The sequence below is a fragment of the Gadus macrocephalus genome, chromosome 23 (assembly GCF_031168955.1).
Source record: "Gadus macrocephalus chromosome 23, ASM3116895v1".
Lineage (NCBI taxonomy): Eukaryota > Metazoa > Chordata > Actinopteri > Gadiformes > Gadidae > Gadus > Gadus macrocephalus.
Genome location: NC_082404.1, coordinates 1,254,349 through 1,271,154, shown reverse-complemented (window position 1 = coordinate 1,271,154; position 16,806 = coordinate 1,254,349). Strand labels below are relative to the sequence as shown.

Sequence of the window (16,806 nt, the reverse complement as noted above, 5' to 3'; positions counted from 1 at the left end):
GTGCAGTGTTTTCTAAGAAAAATGGTCATCGTCCTTTTTATTCACGGAAGTAAATGGGAAACCTGTGTTTGGTGTGCTCACAGCATGTTTAATTTTACATAATTATGCCATATTTTTACCGGTCCGGCCCACTTGGGAATAGATTATCCTCCATGTGGCCCCTGAGCTAAAATGAGTTTGACACCCCTGTGCTAGATGTTGTAATGTTTCAGAAATATGTTTAAAAAATATGTTAAAAAAATTGTTTCAAATGTTTCAAAAATATGTTCCAAATGTTTTAAAATTATGATCGGAGATGTTTGAAATGTGTAAAATAATTAAAATAGCTTTCAAAACACAGGTATTTAGAAAAAAAAATTGGGGGGGGGGGGGGGGGGGGCTCAGCTGAATTTTTTTCTCTGAGGGGGGGCTCACTCTCTCACACTTTGAAAACCCCTGCTCTAATCCAACCTGTCAAGCTGCTTTGATTTCGACTTCAAGAATTACTACTACGACTGAAACTACACAACGCAGAGTCTGTCTGAACAGTTTAGAAATAAGCTGAAATCTAACACCTGCATACGTTCATTTATCACATAATTACTTTCTACTAACAATTCGATAAAAACATCTGCTAAATAACTTCATAACCAAATAGGATATGATTGATATGATGATATATTTGCAAATGGCTTCTTGTATGTGTGATGGGTAACAAAGGTTTACTCTGCAGTGTTACTCCAATACCAAGGAAAAAACAACAGCTAAATTATTATTTCCAGTTTCTAATACGATTTGTTTCTGTTATTTGTAGCGATGCAGACACAGGTGTCTCCGGTCAGTGCAGACTTCGGAAAAAACGCTCATTTGCCAGACTCACTGCTGACTTCAACACCAATAAAGGGCCCAGGCTGGCGACCTAGCAAGAGACCACGGCTTGAGTTGGAGGAAGGGGAGGAGTGACTCCTCAAATGAATCACATAAAGAACCGCTGGACTCGGCATACAACCCTGGAGACTCTGTTCTTACAGAGGAAACTGACGTCTCGTAAATTTTTAGCATTGGCTGCATCGTACTAAAAGCAGCATTGAATAGGGATTGGTAGTATGGCTTCCAGTTTTACAGTATTTCTAACATTATTCTGCCTTATGTTTTCTGCCTTATGTTAGGTATGAGACACAGCCCACACCGAATGAGGTATATTGTCTTTGAAAGTTGCCTCAAACAGCTGTTAGAAAACTGTCCCGTGTGTAAGGGAGGCTGCGAAGGATCGGTACCTACTGTATGTGGCTTTTACTCAGCAATGTCTAAACTGCAGTTACTTCAGACATTGGGAGAGTCAGCCCATGGTTGGAAATACCCCCATCGGCAACCTGCAACTTTCGGCTGCTACCTACTTCACAGGGTCCTCCTTCATCCAACTGCAAAAGGTAAACATTTTACAATTATACAAATATGTGAAACTCACTACTGGACTTTTCTTAAACACCGCTTATGTGCCTTTCATGTAAAGGTGTGTGAGGCCATGCAACTCCAGATATTTCAGTATGACACCTTCAGGAGGCATGCAAGGAATTACATGGAACCGGCTATTGTTATCACTAACTGTAGAGCCCTGACCCATCACTGTGAATTGTATTCTCGAGTGGGTTGGCCCTCTTTGTCCACCAGGAGGCTGGGACATTGGTGCACTTTTATTTATAAGGCCATGCTTGGGCTACTGCCATCATATATTTGTAATTTAATAACACAGAAAAGTATTGGTTCTTACAGTCTGCGCTCAAACAATCAGATGCTTCTGTTAGTTCCATTTGCCCGCACTGAATCAGGAAAAAGGGCATTCGTCCACTCTGCTCCCACCACATGGAACTGGCTGCAAAAAGATTTTAAATTAACCGAAATGATTTCTTTGAACGCTTTTAAATCTACGATGAGAGCATTTCAGACCACTTATTTTACTTGTAGATGTTTTTTATGAATTTTAATTTACTTGTAACTGTTTTTTATCATTTTAATTTCTGTCTATATGTTGTGAGTAGGGCTGGGCGATTTGGCCTAAAAATAAAATCTCGATTTTTTCTAACTAATGGACGATTTTCGATTTAAACCTTGATTTTTTTTTTCTGTTTTTCTCTAAACAAATTCCATTGAAACCCATGTACGTGTGTGGCGCTTATGGGGTGTCGCACCACACTCACCAACGCAGGGGTCTACAACCCGCTGATTTAAGAGTATAGCGATTATCAACAATCATGGAAAGCTGAGTAGGTTTATCAGTTTTAATAACAGTATGAACAAATAGAACACAAAAATGACAAGTTGTCCTTTGTATATCTATAGTAGCAATAGCACATGCTAAACAAGGACAAAATCTACTCAGAATAATTGAATGAACTGTTTACATCCATGGCTAACCAGTGCATGAGAAGGAGATGACAGGAGACTAATGTTTCACTCTTTCAATTGCTCTAATTTGAGCTCTTACTGTTGTTATCTAACATACCATACAGTAATTTAATTGTGTAAAAGTGTGAAATTACTGCACCTTAAAAATGACCATGAATTAGCTATACTCTCATTTGCATAGTGATTAACATTATGAATTTCAATTGTGTATACCAACTGTATGTTGGCTGACATTTACCTATAACTTTTTTTCCCTCCACTCTAACCAAGGATGCCTGTTTTTAAATTCCCTAGCCTGACACCCAGTCTGAAAGGCTGGCCAGGGGTTCTCATCTAAAAGTAACGAGGAGATATAAAGTGGGATTAAAACATTGTCTTCTGTTGACTACTTATTATGTGGTTTACACATTAATATGGGAGGACTGGACACACACACACACACACACACACGCACGCACGCACGCACACACACGCGAGAAGGAGGGGCTCGGCCCGCCAACTAACGTGCAGAGATGCAGGGGCAGCTTCGCGCTTCGTAACAGAGACGGCAGAGCGCGAGCGCACAGCGGGAATTTTATGAATGGTGAATGTAGGAGATAACTTCCCCTGCTTAAAGTATTTTATTGCAGTTATTATACCAACCGATATTTCCGAAAAATAAACACAGAAGTGAAAGATCTGTCACAAGACGATTGATACGTATCCGTGCACATTTTTAAGTGGGTATACGCAAATCCTGGTGCGTTCCTAGTGGGTATACGGCGTATACCTGCGTATCACGTAGACTACACCACTGCTTGTAACTAAGAGAACACACATGTGAGTTGTTGATCACAAATTATTTGTATACATAACGTCATCTTTGCAAAAGACGTTTAACTGAAAAGTGTTTCAATCGACCCGGCTCTCCCCCAAGTCTGTCGGGGGCGAGGTGAATGTGATTGCAGTAGGCTGAGTTTTGCGCGCGTTCTGGAAAGTGAGAGAGGAGGCTACTACAGAGTCTATTCAGCAAAACAAATCGGAAGAGTCTAGAACTGTTTTTAAATCGCGATTTTTCGGTTCAGCCATTTCACAAACCGTAGGAAAGAAAAAATGCAAATTAATCGATTAAACCGAAAAAATCGCCCAGCCCTAGTTGTGAGTGTAATATTGTGAGTGTATATATGTTATTTGTTGCTGCCTCTTGGCCAGGACTCCCTCGAAAAAGAGGTTTTTAATCTCAATGGGACTTTCCTGGTTAAATAAAGGTCAAATAAAAAAGAAAAAAAAATTGTTCACAAGTGGAAGATGGATCAGCAGCATCATTTCCAGCAACAGTTGCGCCTTGGTGGGTCAGTTGCAGTGGGAGGAGATATGAGGGTGGTTCTCCAGGTTTGTAGAAATGGGAAAGTCTGACAATTGAATTAGTAGTTTACACTCTGAAACCTATGTTGTCCCTTGAACGTGTGCTGTAAAGCATTCTGTAATAATTTTTTTTTTTTAGGGCACTCAGCTAAGTTTGGCAGCTACTCATTAATGAATCTGGAGAGCAACACCATTATGGACATTCAACTTGTTCAGGTCTTTCTCTGACATAAATATATTTGTATTATTTGAACATTACACGTGTGTGATTTGTCTCGTATTTTTTGTGTTTGTGATGCCCACTCACTACCAGAGCAATGAAGTAGGCGGCAGTTACCACATGGAGAAGGAGTGACTCAAAAGATGCCTAGATCATCTGGAGGCAAACGGATTTAAGGCGGATTACATTGTTACGGACCGCCATCCACAGATCCAGAAATATCAGAGGGAACGGAACATCACGCAGTTCTATGACGTCTGGCACTTTGAGAAAGGTAAAGTGTTTCACTAATTCATAGCCTACACTTTTAGTTAGTTACTTACAAATCTTCTAGGAACATGATTGTGTTGCGTGTTGTAAAAAGGTTTGTCTAAGAAACTGGAGAAAGCATCGCACAAAGAAGACATTCTTAAGAAATGGCTGCAGAGCATCAAGAACCATGTGTACTGGTGCGCTACGTCATAAACCACTGGACCGGAAAAAGTGACGAAGTGGACATCGCTGCTAAATCACTTGCAAAATATTCATGATCATGAAGACCCCCTTTTCCCCAAATGTCTGCATCCTGAACGAGCCTCGAGGGACCCCAACAAATGGCTACAACCTGGTATGTGCCAAATTAACATTACTCAGAAAATCCACAGTGCTAAAATTATGCCACTGATATTTCACCATGTGTTATTTTTTCACTCAAGGGTCAGTTGCACTTCACAACGCTGAGAAACTACTGCTTAACAAACAAGTCCTGAAGGATGCAGCCCCCTTACCAAGGCTGTCGATAGGACCGTAGCATGGACAATGACTTAAATCTGCCAAGCCCCCTTAGACTCTCAATAGGACCGTAGCACGAATAATGACTTAACAACTAGGGATGTGAATAACTCTAATTTTTCATGGTTGAATAATCGGTGGGTGGTATGAACGAATAATCGATTATTCGATGTGTGCCGACACATCGAATAATTACCATCCGCCGCTAATTACCACCGCAACTGCAAATTAACCACACGGAGATAACCATGGCAACTGGTCAAACAAATTCTCTTTTTGCGGTCATTCTGCGCACGCATCCGCCGTGTTGATAAACAAATAATCCCCCTATAAATGAATGGTCTTCATTTATTTGGAAAAAATGTTAACGGTCCAAATGTTAAAAATCGACTTTGACCCTCGGGAACGAATAATCGAATATTCTGACCCATCCCTATTAACAACTGACCAGAGAACATGGTGGCTCCTTACGGGGGTAATAGTGCACTAGAACCTGGCACCAACCACAGAACATGGTGGCTCCTTACGGTGATACTAGTGCACGAGAACCTGCCACCAACCAGCAGAGAGAACATGGTGGCTCCTTACGGTGGTGCTAGTGCACCAGAACCTGGAACCAGAAGAGGACTCCTTACGGTAGTGGCGCAGTGGTCCACCCAGAGGGGCTTCTTCATGGAGGAGGACAGGATGATCTCTCCGTTGCACATGGACTCTGACCACATGTCCATCCGGAGGCCAATGACCCGGCCTTGATGGCAGAACCACTCAAAGGCCTCCGAGCCCGCCTGGCTCGACAGCTCTGAAAGCAGAGAAGAAGAAAGCAGATTTAGTCCTCAGCAGACGCTTTAAAAAGAAAGATGGTATTTAAGGCCTCAACATGATTCTGTTTGTGTGCATATGCCCATAGCAACAGAGGTCACACCTGGTAATCAACAAATGTTTTTTTAAATTGTAAAGCACTTGGTGGCAGTAGGTTGTGATGCTAGTGAGTCGGTAGATAGGCGGGTCCCTCACCCTGGGCGGGGGCGGGCCACAGCATGGCCAGCCACTCCTCCAGGTTGGCCGCATCTTGGTCCTGCAGGACCATGGGAACCAAAGGGGCCGCGTAGAGCCCCAAGGACAGCCAGTAGGAGGACTGGGTTCTGGTCCACTGGGGAGCTGCAATACAACAGCACCCTTGGTGTCAAGCTGACCTTGAAGCACAGCACTAGGAAACTTCAACAAGGGTTCAGGTCAATGGATGGTGTACCATGTGGTTTTGCAAGAGACAAGTTGCTAATGGTTATTGATCAGTTACTGAGTATTATCTCAATAAGGGATAATGTAAGGGATAATGCCCGACGAGGTGTCCATTATCAGGAATTAATGGACGATGGACTTCGGAGGACACTGTCCTCCGCTGCGCTTCGGACGGTTCACGCCTCCGCGAAGACCATTAATTCCTGATAATGGACACCTCGAAGGGCATTATCCCGCTTATACCACGGCCACTAGCCAAAGAAAATAAAATTAAGACCATTCATTTATTTTCATGCTGTTACGGCCACTGTTCGTTTGTTGCTGCCTTCTTGTTTCCCCCTCTGTTATGTGCAGGTGCGAGTCATTAACAACTCATCATCATCCCGCCTCTACCAACCAGCTTCCAACAATCACCTCATCAGTTTCCAGCCAGGGGAGGCATGCCACACACATAAAAGCCGGTTTAACTTGTCCCTTATCCTCTCTCCTTTTTGTCTCGTTCGTGGTTCGTGGACTGGTTTTGCTGTGGCATGGTTAGAACATTTAGATTATATACATATCTAAGAGATATACATATATTGTCCCCTAGTTTTCCTTTCTCCCCCTGCTTGCACCAATTGTGAGCCCCTTTGTTAGCTTCCCCATGTTTTTTTGTCTTTGTGGTTACCTTGCGGCCTTGGGACAGGTAAGACAGAGGCCTCTATACATTTACACGTAGTGCTCTTCTTTGTTAGTAACACTAGGCTAGGAGTGTTGCTACCCACTGTACTTTTGGCTTAGTTTAGTTAGGTTAGCGGGCGTGTGGTCCGCTGTATTAGCTGTTAGCTTAGCTTGCATTGTTGGGTTCTTTTCTTTGGCAACACTCAAGTCCCAAGTTCCGCTGGTTGTGTCATATGTTACTGTTGTGTTTTTGTAATCAGCCCCATTAAACCTATGTTCAACCTTATCCGTTGCTGTTGTCATTCCTTTATTGTTTCACTCACCAATTGTTTCTTCATCTACACCCATAACCCGGTTAATTTTAACATCCGTTACCTCCCCTGCTACCCCTAGACATTGGGAGTTTTAACATATTTTGGGGGCTCGTCCGGGATTTGAAGAACAATTGGAGTGTGGGACAATATCGTGTCTGTAAACAGAATAGGTTAGCTGCTAGCTAGAGCGTAATGGCTACCTTTGAGCTAGAAGAGTTCATCAAGGAACCTTCCATTATTGTTTTTGACCTCTGCAGGAAGGCAGATTTGTTGGAAATTGCAGAGCATTTTGGTGTGGTTGTGTCGAGGTCTCGCACAAAAAAAGAGATCAAGGCAGCGGTGTGGGAGAGGCTGATAACAATCAAGGTCTTTCGACCTGAGTCACCTGTTCATTCCCTTGGGGATGAACCCAAGTCCCCAGTAGTTGCCGGTATTTACGAGGGGAAGGCAAAGGCCCCGGCTACCCTGCCAAGGTTTGAGGCTTTCACCCCAAGCTCCTCTGGGTTGTTGGGTGACGCCAGATTGAAGGTCCGGCTAGCCCGTCGTCAATTGGAAGCACAGGAGAAGGCTCAATTATTTGAAGCACAGGAGAAGGCTTGATTGTTTGAAGCACAGGAGAGGACTGAGAGGTTGGCACACGAGTTAGCTCTGCGAAAGCTTGAGATTGAGGCGGAGATGGTGAAGCTGAGGCAGATGGAGCTGCAGAGTGCTGAAGTGCGCGCCACTCGAATATCTTCTCCGGGTACGCACACACACCCGCTACCTAGTGACTATGATGTCAGGAGTTGATGCCTATTTCACTACATTTAAGCGTCTTGCTGCTGCGCTTCAATGGCCCAAGGACATTTGGACCTTATTGTTATAATGCAAGTTTACTGGCAAAGCACAAGATGTGATAGCTTCTCTTTCTCTAGAGGAGCTATCTTTTTTTAAAAAAGTAAAAAAAAAAAAATAATAATAATAATAATAATAAATCGAGTTACAGAAAACTCCGTCAAAAAAGATCCGAAGAATTCATAGAATTCAAAGGCAAACCCATGCGTCTAGTTTGCTTAGAAACGATATCAGTCATTAAGATTTTTTAGGTAGTGGCCATCCCCAAAATGCACCAGAATACAGGAATCGTATCTACCAAATTCAAAAGTGTAGCTTCTCTCAGCTCAAGTTTGGTTGAAGTGTGCCCTCTGATGGTTATGATGAAAAATGTGTCCCTCTTTATCATGAAAGTTGCCCATCCATGGTCTAGATTATGATTTGGTGAAAACTGCTGTTATGCAGGCTTATGAGTCGGTGCCAGAAGCCTATAGACAGAAATTTAGGAACCACAGGAAGGTCTCATCCCAGACCTATGTTGAGTTTGCGAATGAGAAGAGCACTCTATTTGACAAGTGGTGTTCTGCTAGCAAGGCTACAGCTTATGATACTCTTCTGAGTTAGTCCTTCTTGAGGAGTTTAAGAAGTGTGTTCCTGAGCGTGTTGTGTATTTAAACCACTCATACATTTCACTTCATAGATATATATTTGCACAATTTTAAAAACTTTTAACTTATCCTTAACATTTCTTTTTAACTTATTCTCTATTCACACTTAAATTGCTGCTAGCCCTTCTACTGTGCTCTAATTGTTGAATGTTAATGTTATATGTTATATTGTTATGTCATAGTGCTATAGAGTTTCATGTTATTTTTGTTATATGTATGACGTCTACTGCGTAGATGAATGATGCTTGCCAAGTCGTAAGAATTTTGCTGTGCTGAAGCAATTTGGTACATGCAATAATAAACACACTTTGACTTTGACTGACTAAATGAACAGAAGATTGCAGACATGGGGGACTCGAGTCACATGACTTGACTCGAGTCAGACTCGAGTCGCAAATTTGAGGACTTGAGACTTGCTTGACGAACACTGATAAAAGACTTGACTTTGACTTGGTCTTCATGACTTGAGACTTGACTTAGACTTGAGACAGATGACTCGAAATGACTTTTCTAAAGTTAGATTATAGGTTGGATATGTGATTTGCGATACGCCAGCAGATTTTGAAAAGACGCAACTCAAATGGTCCTACCCCCTCTCCTTCAACGCTGACTCTGACTCCACCCATTCCAAGTACATGGACGCGCAATCACAGATGCGTGAGAGTGGGCCAGGGTAGCTAGCTAGGTTGGAGTTTAGGGTTGTATTCTAGCACTAAATCCAAATGTGGATTAGCAAGTAAACTAGCTCCAGTAGCTACCGCAGGATAACAACAAACAGAAGCTTGCTCTGGCACGAGCTTTGAGTACGTGCACGTGCACGTGCACGAAGAGGTCACGCGCGGGGGGAGGGGGAGTGCAGTACGACCGTTTGATTGACTTACTTACTGTCCAATGCCACTCGGTGTTTCTGAAAATCATTGGCTGGAGTTTTTCGAGCCCTGCCCGTTCCACAGATGATTAACTTGTTTAATTTTCATGTCAGTAGGCTACTTCTAACTCAGTGGTTTTAAGTGTCTTTTTGTTCAAGGTGGAGGTACGAGTTATAGCAGTCCCTGCATCAAGTGCACCTCTTGAACGTGTGTTCAGCCATGGTGGGGTGATAATGTGACCGCATCATTCAGACCTCAGTTACAAAGTACTGTCAATTTATTTTTTTTGCAAATGCAATGCATTGTAAGTCGATGTATGTTGCAAGGCAGCAAGATTGCTGCCAGCTTTCAGGCTTGTGTATTACTATTTCCCCTTCCTACAGTATGTGTATGATATTACTTTTGAAATATTCTTTTTTTTCATGTCTGATGCCATGTGTTGCAAATAATATTCTACAACATGTAGGGAGATTGAGTGATTGACTTGAACTGTTGTCGTATACAGCTACCTAGAGGTTATATTTGATTCTGTTCATAGGTTGGAGGTAATGATCATAAAAAACATTTTCAAACTATGCACATAATGGTTTTGGAATGTTTTGAATAGTTTGAGTTATAGTTATTGTTAAGACATTGTTATTGTTAATGTTAAAATAAAACTCAACTTATGAACCACTCTCTTTACCGATTTTTAAATGTGGAAACTGGGTTAGATCATCAGATTTTTGTATGACTTGCTTGTGACTTGCTTGACCTGAGCAATGACTTGAATTGTGACTTGCTTGATTCTCACCACAGTGACTTGGAACTTGCTTGAGACTTGAAGGTTATGACTTGAGACTTGCTTGTGACTTGCACATGAATGACTTACCCCCACCTCTGGAAGATTGTGTCAATGACCAAGGCTGCTGTTTTTGCGGAAGAGTACACCCTTACCCATAAAACTGCATTTATGTCCCCCCGTAGTGAAAAACAAACTGGTTCACTGCCTGCTGACTCTTCCTCTGTAACCCAGTATCAGACTAGGAAGATGTCTCCCACACATCACAAGGAACAGCGGGAGTGCTACTACTGCCATAAGGGAGGTCATGTGATGGCTGATTGCTATGCTCTGAAGAGAAAGCATTCAAGTCAGAGCCCACCAAAGCCAACCACTTTTATCAGGTCTGTTCCGCAGACATCCCAGTCTGTGGGACGTCCTGGTCCTGCAGTTAAAACTGGTTATGAGCCATTCATTTTTAATGGTTTGGTTTCGCTCACTGGTCAGCCGAATGACCAGAAGTCTGTTCGGATGTTGAGGGATACTGGTGCATCCCAGTCGTTTCTGCTGACCGATGCATTACAATTATCTAAGGCTACTTCATGTGGATCTAATGTGTTGGTGCAAGGTATTGAAATGGGGTTTCTCACTGTTCCATTGCACCGGGTGCACGTCCAGACTGATCTAGTTTCAGTTTGTTTTTAGGTAGCTGTCCGCCCTGCGTTACCTGTGCCAGGCATAGTATTTATCATGGGAAATTATGTAGCAGGTGGTAAGGTACGACCGGTACTTGCTGAATCAGCCCGAATATTCAACAACGCCGGAGATGCCTCATTCAGTCCACATTGTGTTCCCTGCATGTGTGCTTACTCGAGCCCAGACAAGAAAGTGGGGTGAAGCAGTAGATCTCTCAGAGTCTGTCCTAGGTTCCTTGCTTGCCTCTGATGAGGCTGAGGTCTCTAAAGGCCCTCTTGGCCTGAAAGTGGAGGTAAAGAATAACGAAACACTAGTTGATCTGGACCCGATTAAGTTGCCCATTACCCGTGAGCAGCTTATTAGCACCCAAAGAGGTGACCCGTCACTGGAACCATACTTTGATCTAGTTGCCAATACTGAAGCTTCTAAGACAAAGTCTGTGGTTTTCTTTTTAGATAATGGCTTGTTAATGCGAAAGTGGTCTTGTCCTGCTGCTGATGGAATGGATTGGGGTGTGGTTAACCAGGTAGTGGTTCCAGCAGCTTACCGCAACCAGGTGCTGGCTTTAGCCCATGAGAACCCTTGGTCTGGTCACCTAGGTATCAGAAAAACCTATGATAGGATTCTGAAACACTTCTTCTGGCCTAGACTAAAGACCTCTGTGGCACAGTATTGCCAAACTTGTCACACCTGCCAGGTTACTTGGAAACTGAACCAGGTCATTCCTCCTGCCCCTCTCTGTCATGGATGAACCATTTTCCCATGTGATTGTAGACTGCGTGGGCCCACTTCCCAAGTCATAGACTGGCAACCAATTTGTACTCGCCAACATGTGTGCGGCCACTTGGTTCCCTGAGGCGATTCCCTTGCGGACGATAACCTCAAAGTCAGTGATCAGAGCTCTGACTAAGTTCTTCTCTACCTTTGGGTTCCCCAAAAGTTTGCAGACGGACCAAGGCACAAATTTTCTTTCTCGAATATTTAAGCAAGTGTTGCAGTCACTGGCTATAACCCACAAGGTCTCAAGTGCTTACCACCCAGAGTCACAAGGCGCCCTTGAGCGCTGGCACCAGACCTTTAAGTCAGTCCTGAGGAAGTATTGTTTAGAAACAGGCAAATGTTGGGATGAGGGGGTCCCGTTTGCCTTGTTTGCCCTACAGGAGTCACTTGGTTTCAGCCCTGCAGAGTTGATTTTTGGGCATACTGTGAGAGGTCCCCTGAAGGTGCTCAAGGAGCAGTTTTTGGCTGAGGTTCTTCCTCCCAAAGTAAAAGTGCTGGACTACGTTCGCCAGTTTCGAGAGCGCTTACAACAAGCTGGCTCCCTTGCTAAGAAAGCTCTTGCCTCAACCCAGAAGACAATGAAGCGTTATGACCAGAAAGCTGTCGTTCGCTCTTTTGAGCCAGGAGATCAAGTTTTGGTTTTGTTACCCATCCCTGGTTCAGCTCTGTCAGCTCGCTTTGCTGGTCCTTATTAGGGATGGGTATCGTTTGGGTTTCATCCGATTCCGGTGCCTATTCGATACTTTTTAAACGATTCCGGTGCTAAAACGGTTCTCGAACCGATACTTACAAAAACAAAACTGCACACACTTTGTCAAAAAAAATACCCTTTTATTTCCAGGGCCAAATTAAACACAATATTACTTTAAATCTTTAAACAATATAAATACAAGTAACATTTGGTAATAATAAATAAAGCAATATAAAATAAAGATTCACATTTACATCAAATAAAACAATATTGTATCAAACAATATAAATACTGGAGATTAATAGAGATACTACCAGGGTAATCTAATCTCCATTTTCTCCTCCTAATGACCTGAACTGAACACGAACAGTGCAACACCTTAAATATTAAAATAGATACATAACACAAGTATAGAACAAGATATTGCACAATTAAAGTAGCTTTTGTGACTGGTGAGGACACTTTACAGTATATTTCTTAAAAACAATTTCTTATTTCTTAACATTTCTTTCTCTAACAATTCTTCTGCAGGAATATCACCATATTGGCCTTCTCTGGTAATATTCGACATCTTTCCTTACTTATTGCATGCCCAGCACACGAGAAAACCCTCTCAGAGGGGGTTGATGAGGCCTGCACACACAAGTAATTCTCTGACAGGAGAGACAAATTAGGGAGGGTATCCCTCTTACCCCCCCACCAGGCCACAGGGTCTTGTCCAGATGGGATCGCTGGCAGGCCTTTGTAGATCTGTAGCTCTTTCTGGACTTCTTCTCTAATGGAGAGGGCACTGCTTGTGGTCAGAGTTGCATGGAGAAGTTCTCGGTCTTCATCCTCAAACAACTGCTCCAAGGCTGACATCTTGTGAGCTCTTCTTGGCTGGAAAATACAAACAGGTTTAGTTTAGCACAAAAAACAACTATTCATTGTAGACTAGATAGATAGTATGTGGTTGAACTTACATTTCTGCCTGCTTGGTCCTCCTCCACCTCATTACCCTCACCTTCTACCTCACTCTGAAGAGGGTCCTCTTTTGGAAGCTGTAGACACAAACAGATTGTCCATACAACAGCAATACTTAATTACAGAAACTGTAGCTTAGGCATGGACATAATGCACATGAAAAAAGATGAGGAATTTAGTACACTGTCCCTGACAAACATGCAGTATAGTACCTGAACTGCCATGGCATTGTCAATCCCTGCTTTCTCAAGCCTGTCCCAAGCTTCCGCAACACCAACTTACAGCCTGCCTTTAAAGCGAGGGTCCATCAAGGTGACCTCTCTAAGGAAGTTCTGAATGTCTTGAGCCTGTAAAGAAAACATGGTTTAGTGTCTAATAGTGTAAATGGTGTAGTTTGCCTTCTTTCTTTGTGAACATGGATATTGGCTGTAGATGGATAGTACCTGGTATCTTTTTTCAAGATCTTGCCAGACCTTCTCTTTTATAGCAGCCATAAATGGATTGTCATCATCGGAGGTCGAATAGTGTGCCTCCAGCTTCGTGAGGATCGGGATGATTTGGCTGCATGTGGGGGTCTTGTCGCTTGACACGCAGAGGGTTGAGGTGTACAACACTTTCATGGCTTTCATGAATTCCTCTGCCTTCTCAAAATCTGTCTCGGTGAGCCTTTGTAGTCTGTGGAAAATAAACAATAATGTTAAGAACAAAAGGTAAATTGACATTATTACAAATTACCCTCTTGTCCATCAACTCACCTGTCTCTCTCCCTTGGCTTCCTTAGCCTCTGATCGAGGCAGGCTGCCTGGATTGCAGGGAATTGCTCTACAAAGCGCTCCACCATAAGGTATAGAGAATTCCAGCGAGTCCTCACGTCCAGGATAACATTATGCTCTGGCAAATCTAAAGTACAGACATTAGAATTACAATAAACAATTGCTTACATTTAAAAGTATTACTTTTCAAGATTTATATGGTATTTACTGAGGAGTCGCTGCTTCTCTCTTAGAACCGTTTTGCTCATAGTGGAGCGCTTCAGCCACACCACCACTGAGCGAATCTTTGCACAACAGTTGGTCACAGCTGGAATGCCATACACCTTCTGTGCCGCCAGGTTGAGTGTGTGGGCAAAGCACCCAACTTTCAAAAAATGCAGGTTCTTCAGGGCAACGTCCATGTTGCTTGCATTGTCTACTGTGGCAGCTATGACTTTTCCAGTCAACTTGAACTCCTCAAGAATACTGTGGATTTCTTCTGCCACCACTGGCCCTGTCTGGGACTCGTACACTGCTTCAGTGCTTAGCACTTTCTGCTGTATGCTGCCCTCGTAAATGTAATGGGCAGTTAGTGTTAGATAGTGGTCCTGGGCAACGCTGGTCCATCCATCGCAAGTTATTGCAATTTTGTTGACCTGCGCCAGCTGCTGGATGAAATTCTGTTTTGAAACAGAATACCACGCAGGTATCAAGTTATTGGAGAGGTCATCCCTGGATGGTGGCCGGTATCTAGGATTGAGGGCAGTGATCATCTCCCTTTATAAAAAAATATAAAATACATACGATATTAGTCTTGTACACAGAATGTCTTCATGGTACAGAGGTGTGGCCTACACATCCATCTAGGAAATTATATTTTGATAGCATAGCCGCTACACATTTTCACCTGAAAAATGGCGATTCCACTGTGGCAAACGGATGAAGCCCCTTCACCACAAATTTGGTGACTGCCCTGTGGATTTCCTCCACCTTCTCTTGGGTTATTTCAGACCTCTTAGCCAGGGTGAAAGGTGTCACTGTGGTAACTTGAAAGGCAGAAATAAAAGTACTACAACATACAACTTATTCAGGTCACTAGCCTATTCTGCTCAACAGCTCATTCCCCCCACTCCCCCTCCCCCTCTGGATATATAGTAGAGTAGTGGCCTCAAACAACTGTTGTCCCCATCCCCCTCTAGAAATAGCCTCAAACACAGGTATAGCTATACGTTTCTGATTAAATGGGCGATTGCGCCGTTTAATACTTATGTAAAAAAACATTTAAGTTCAACATTTTATCTTCACATATTATGACTTTTACTTTAAGCAGAGAAATATCTTCCATACAATCTTAAGCTTACCTATCTGTTTGCGTCCCTGTGTAATTGCAAAATTGCGCATTCTGAATCTAGTGTTGACATTTATTTTAAAGATTTGAATACTTGGTATGAGTTTTACATTAAGCAGAAAGTCAGCAGACACCGAGTTCAAGTTTAGGACATAGCACACGTTGTCACAAACGCTGTTGAATGGCAAAGTGGTTTATATTAGCCTACTTTATATTCAAGATTTGCGGTTGTCATTAAATTACTCGACTTACCCGAAGTGGAAAGGCTGCTGTGAGTGCTGTTACTGTCAGATTCATCATCGTCTGTGTTGTCCACCACCACACCGGCAGGGCTGGGAGTCTTTATTTGTCCGGCTTGTGCTGCTGAAGTGCTTGGCCTTGCGTAACGTAAATGATCGAACACGGTGCATTTTTCGGCTTTTAAATAAACACTGAGTCGTCAGATGTTTTGTAAGATTTGTCGTGTTACCTCCTTTGCTTGATATTACTTTATTGCATCTGTTGCAAGTCGCAGAGTTTAAATCTTTGGATGTAAAATGTAGCCAAACCTTGGAACGTTTTGCCTTCGGCATCTTCATTGATCAACAAGATCGCACTCAGTAGCGTCACTGACGTCACGCAAATTGACGCAACAACATAAGGGCGGGGGAGGGATAAAAAAAATATATAATAATTCAGGAACCGTTATGAGGAACCGAAATGTGCGTTCTCATTCGATCTCGTTAGAACCGTTTACGTCGGAACCGGTTCCCTACTGGAACCGAGTTTCGGTGCTCAACCCTAGTCCTTATGCAGTGGAGGAGAAGCTTTCTGCAGCAATTATGTGATTCGCACCCCAGATCGCAGACGTCAAACACGGGTATGTCATGTAAATATGTTGAAACTGTATCATGTCAGGGAAGCAGACATTAAGTTGCCAGAGGAGAAAAGTCTCCCTGTTTCTACTGTGGGATTGTTCTCGATGGTTTCAAGTACTGGTGATGATGGCCTAGAGCTTAGAAATGCCCCACAACAATGTGCTCGGTTGTCTAATTCAGAAACCATGTCTAACCTGCCTTCTCTTCTTGTCCACTTGACAGATGGACAGTGTTCTGATATTGTCCAGTTCATTTCTGATTTCCCGAATCTATTCAGTGACACCCCTACTCAAACAACTGTCCTGACCCATGACATAGATGTAGGTCAGTCGCCACCCATTAGGCAACATCCCTACTGGGTCAATGCTATGAAACGGACTGCCATGATAAGGGAAGTAGAGTACCTTTTGGGTAATGGGTTAGCTAAGCCAAGCTGTAGTCCCTGGAGTTCTCCCTGTTTACTTGTGCCTAAGTCTGATGGAACACTTAGATTTTGTACTGACTTTAGAAAAGTTAATGCAGTAACTGTTCCTGACTCCTACCCCCTGCCGAGGATGGAGGATTGTATTGACAGTCTGGGGTCAGCCACACATGCAAGTAAACTTGATTTGTTGAAAGGCTACTGGCAGGTCCCGTTAACCCCACGTGCATCAGAGATTTCGGCTTTTGTGACACC

At 43.1% G+C, this 16,806-nt stretch overlaps 1 protein-coding gene and 2 long non-coding RNA genes across 8 annotated transcripts in view; 1 reads left to right on the top strand and 2 right to left on the bottom strand.

Annotated features, from left to right (window-relative positions):
- Positions 1-16,806, bottom strand: part of si:ch211-161h7.4 (zinc finger CCCH domain-containing protein 18) — a 71,123-nt gene that overhangs the window by 8,493 nt on the left and 45,824 nt on the right. For all 6 annotated transcript variants that reach the window (XM_060044443.1, XM_060044446.1, XM_060044447.1 and 3 more), the window contains 2 exons: positions 5,735-5,878; positions 5,356-5,519 (listed from right to left, as the gene is read on the bottom strand). In XM_060044443.1, coding sequence (XP_059900426.1) covers positions 5,356-5,519; positions 5,735-5,878 — 308 coding nt within the window. The remainder of the gene's footprint in view (positions 1-5,355; positions 5,520-5,734; positions 5,879-16,806) is intronic.
- LOC132452091 (uncharacterized) lies at positions 3,859-4,699 on the top strand. Its single transcript, XR_009524233.1, has 3 exons — positions 3,859-3,945; positions 4,043-4,223; positions 4,314-4,699. It is a non-coding gene; the product is annotated as an uncharacterized LOC132452091 (long non-coding RNA).
- On the bottom strand, positions 12,218-14,058 carry LOC132452673 (uncharacterized). The gene is made up of 3 exons (XR_009524462.1): positions 13,386-14,058; positions 13,173-13,250; positions 12,218-13,089 (listed from the first exon to the last, which is right to left on the bottom strand). It is a non-coding gene; the product is annotated as an uncharacterized LOC132452673 (long non-coding RNA).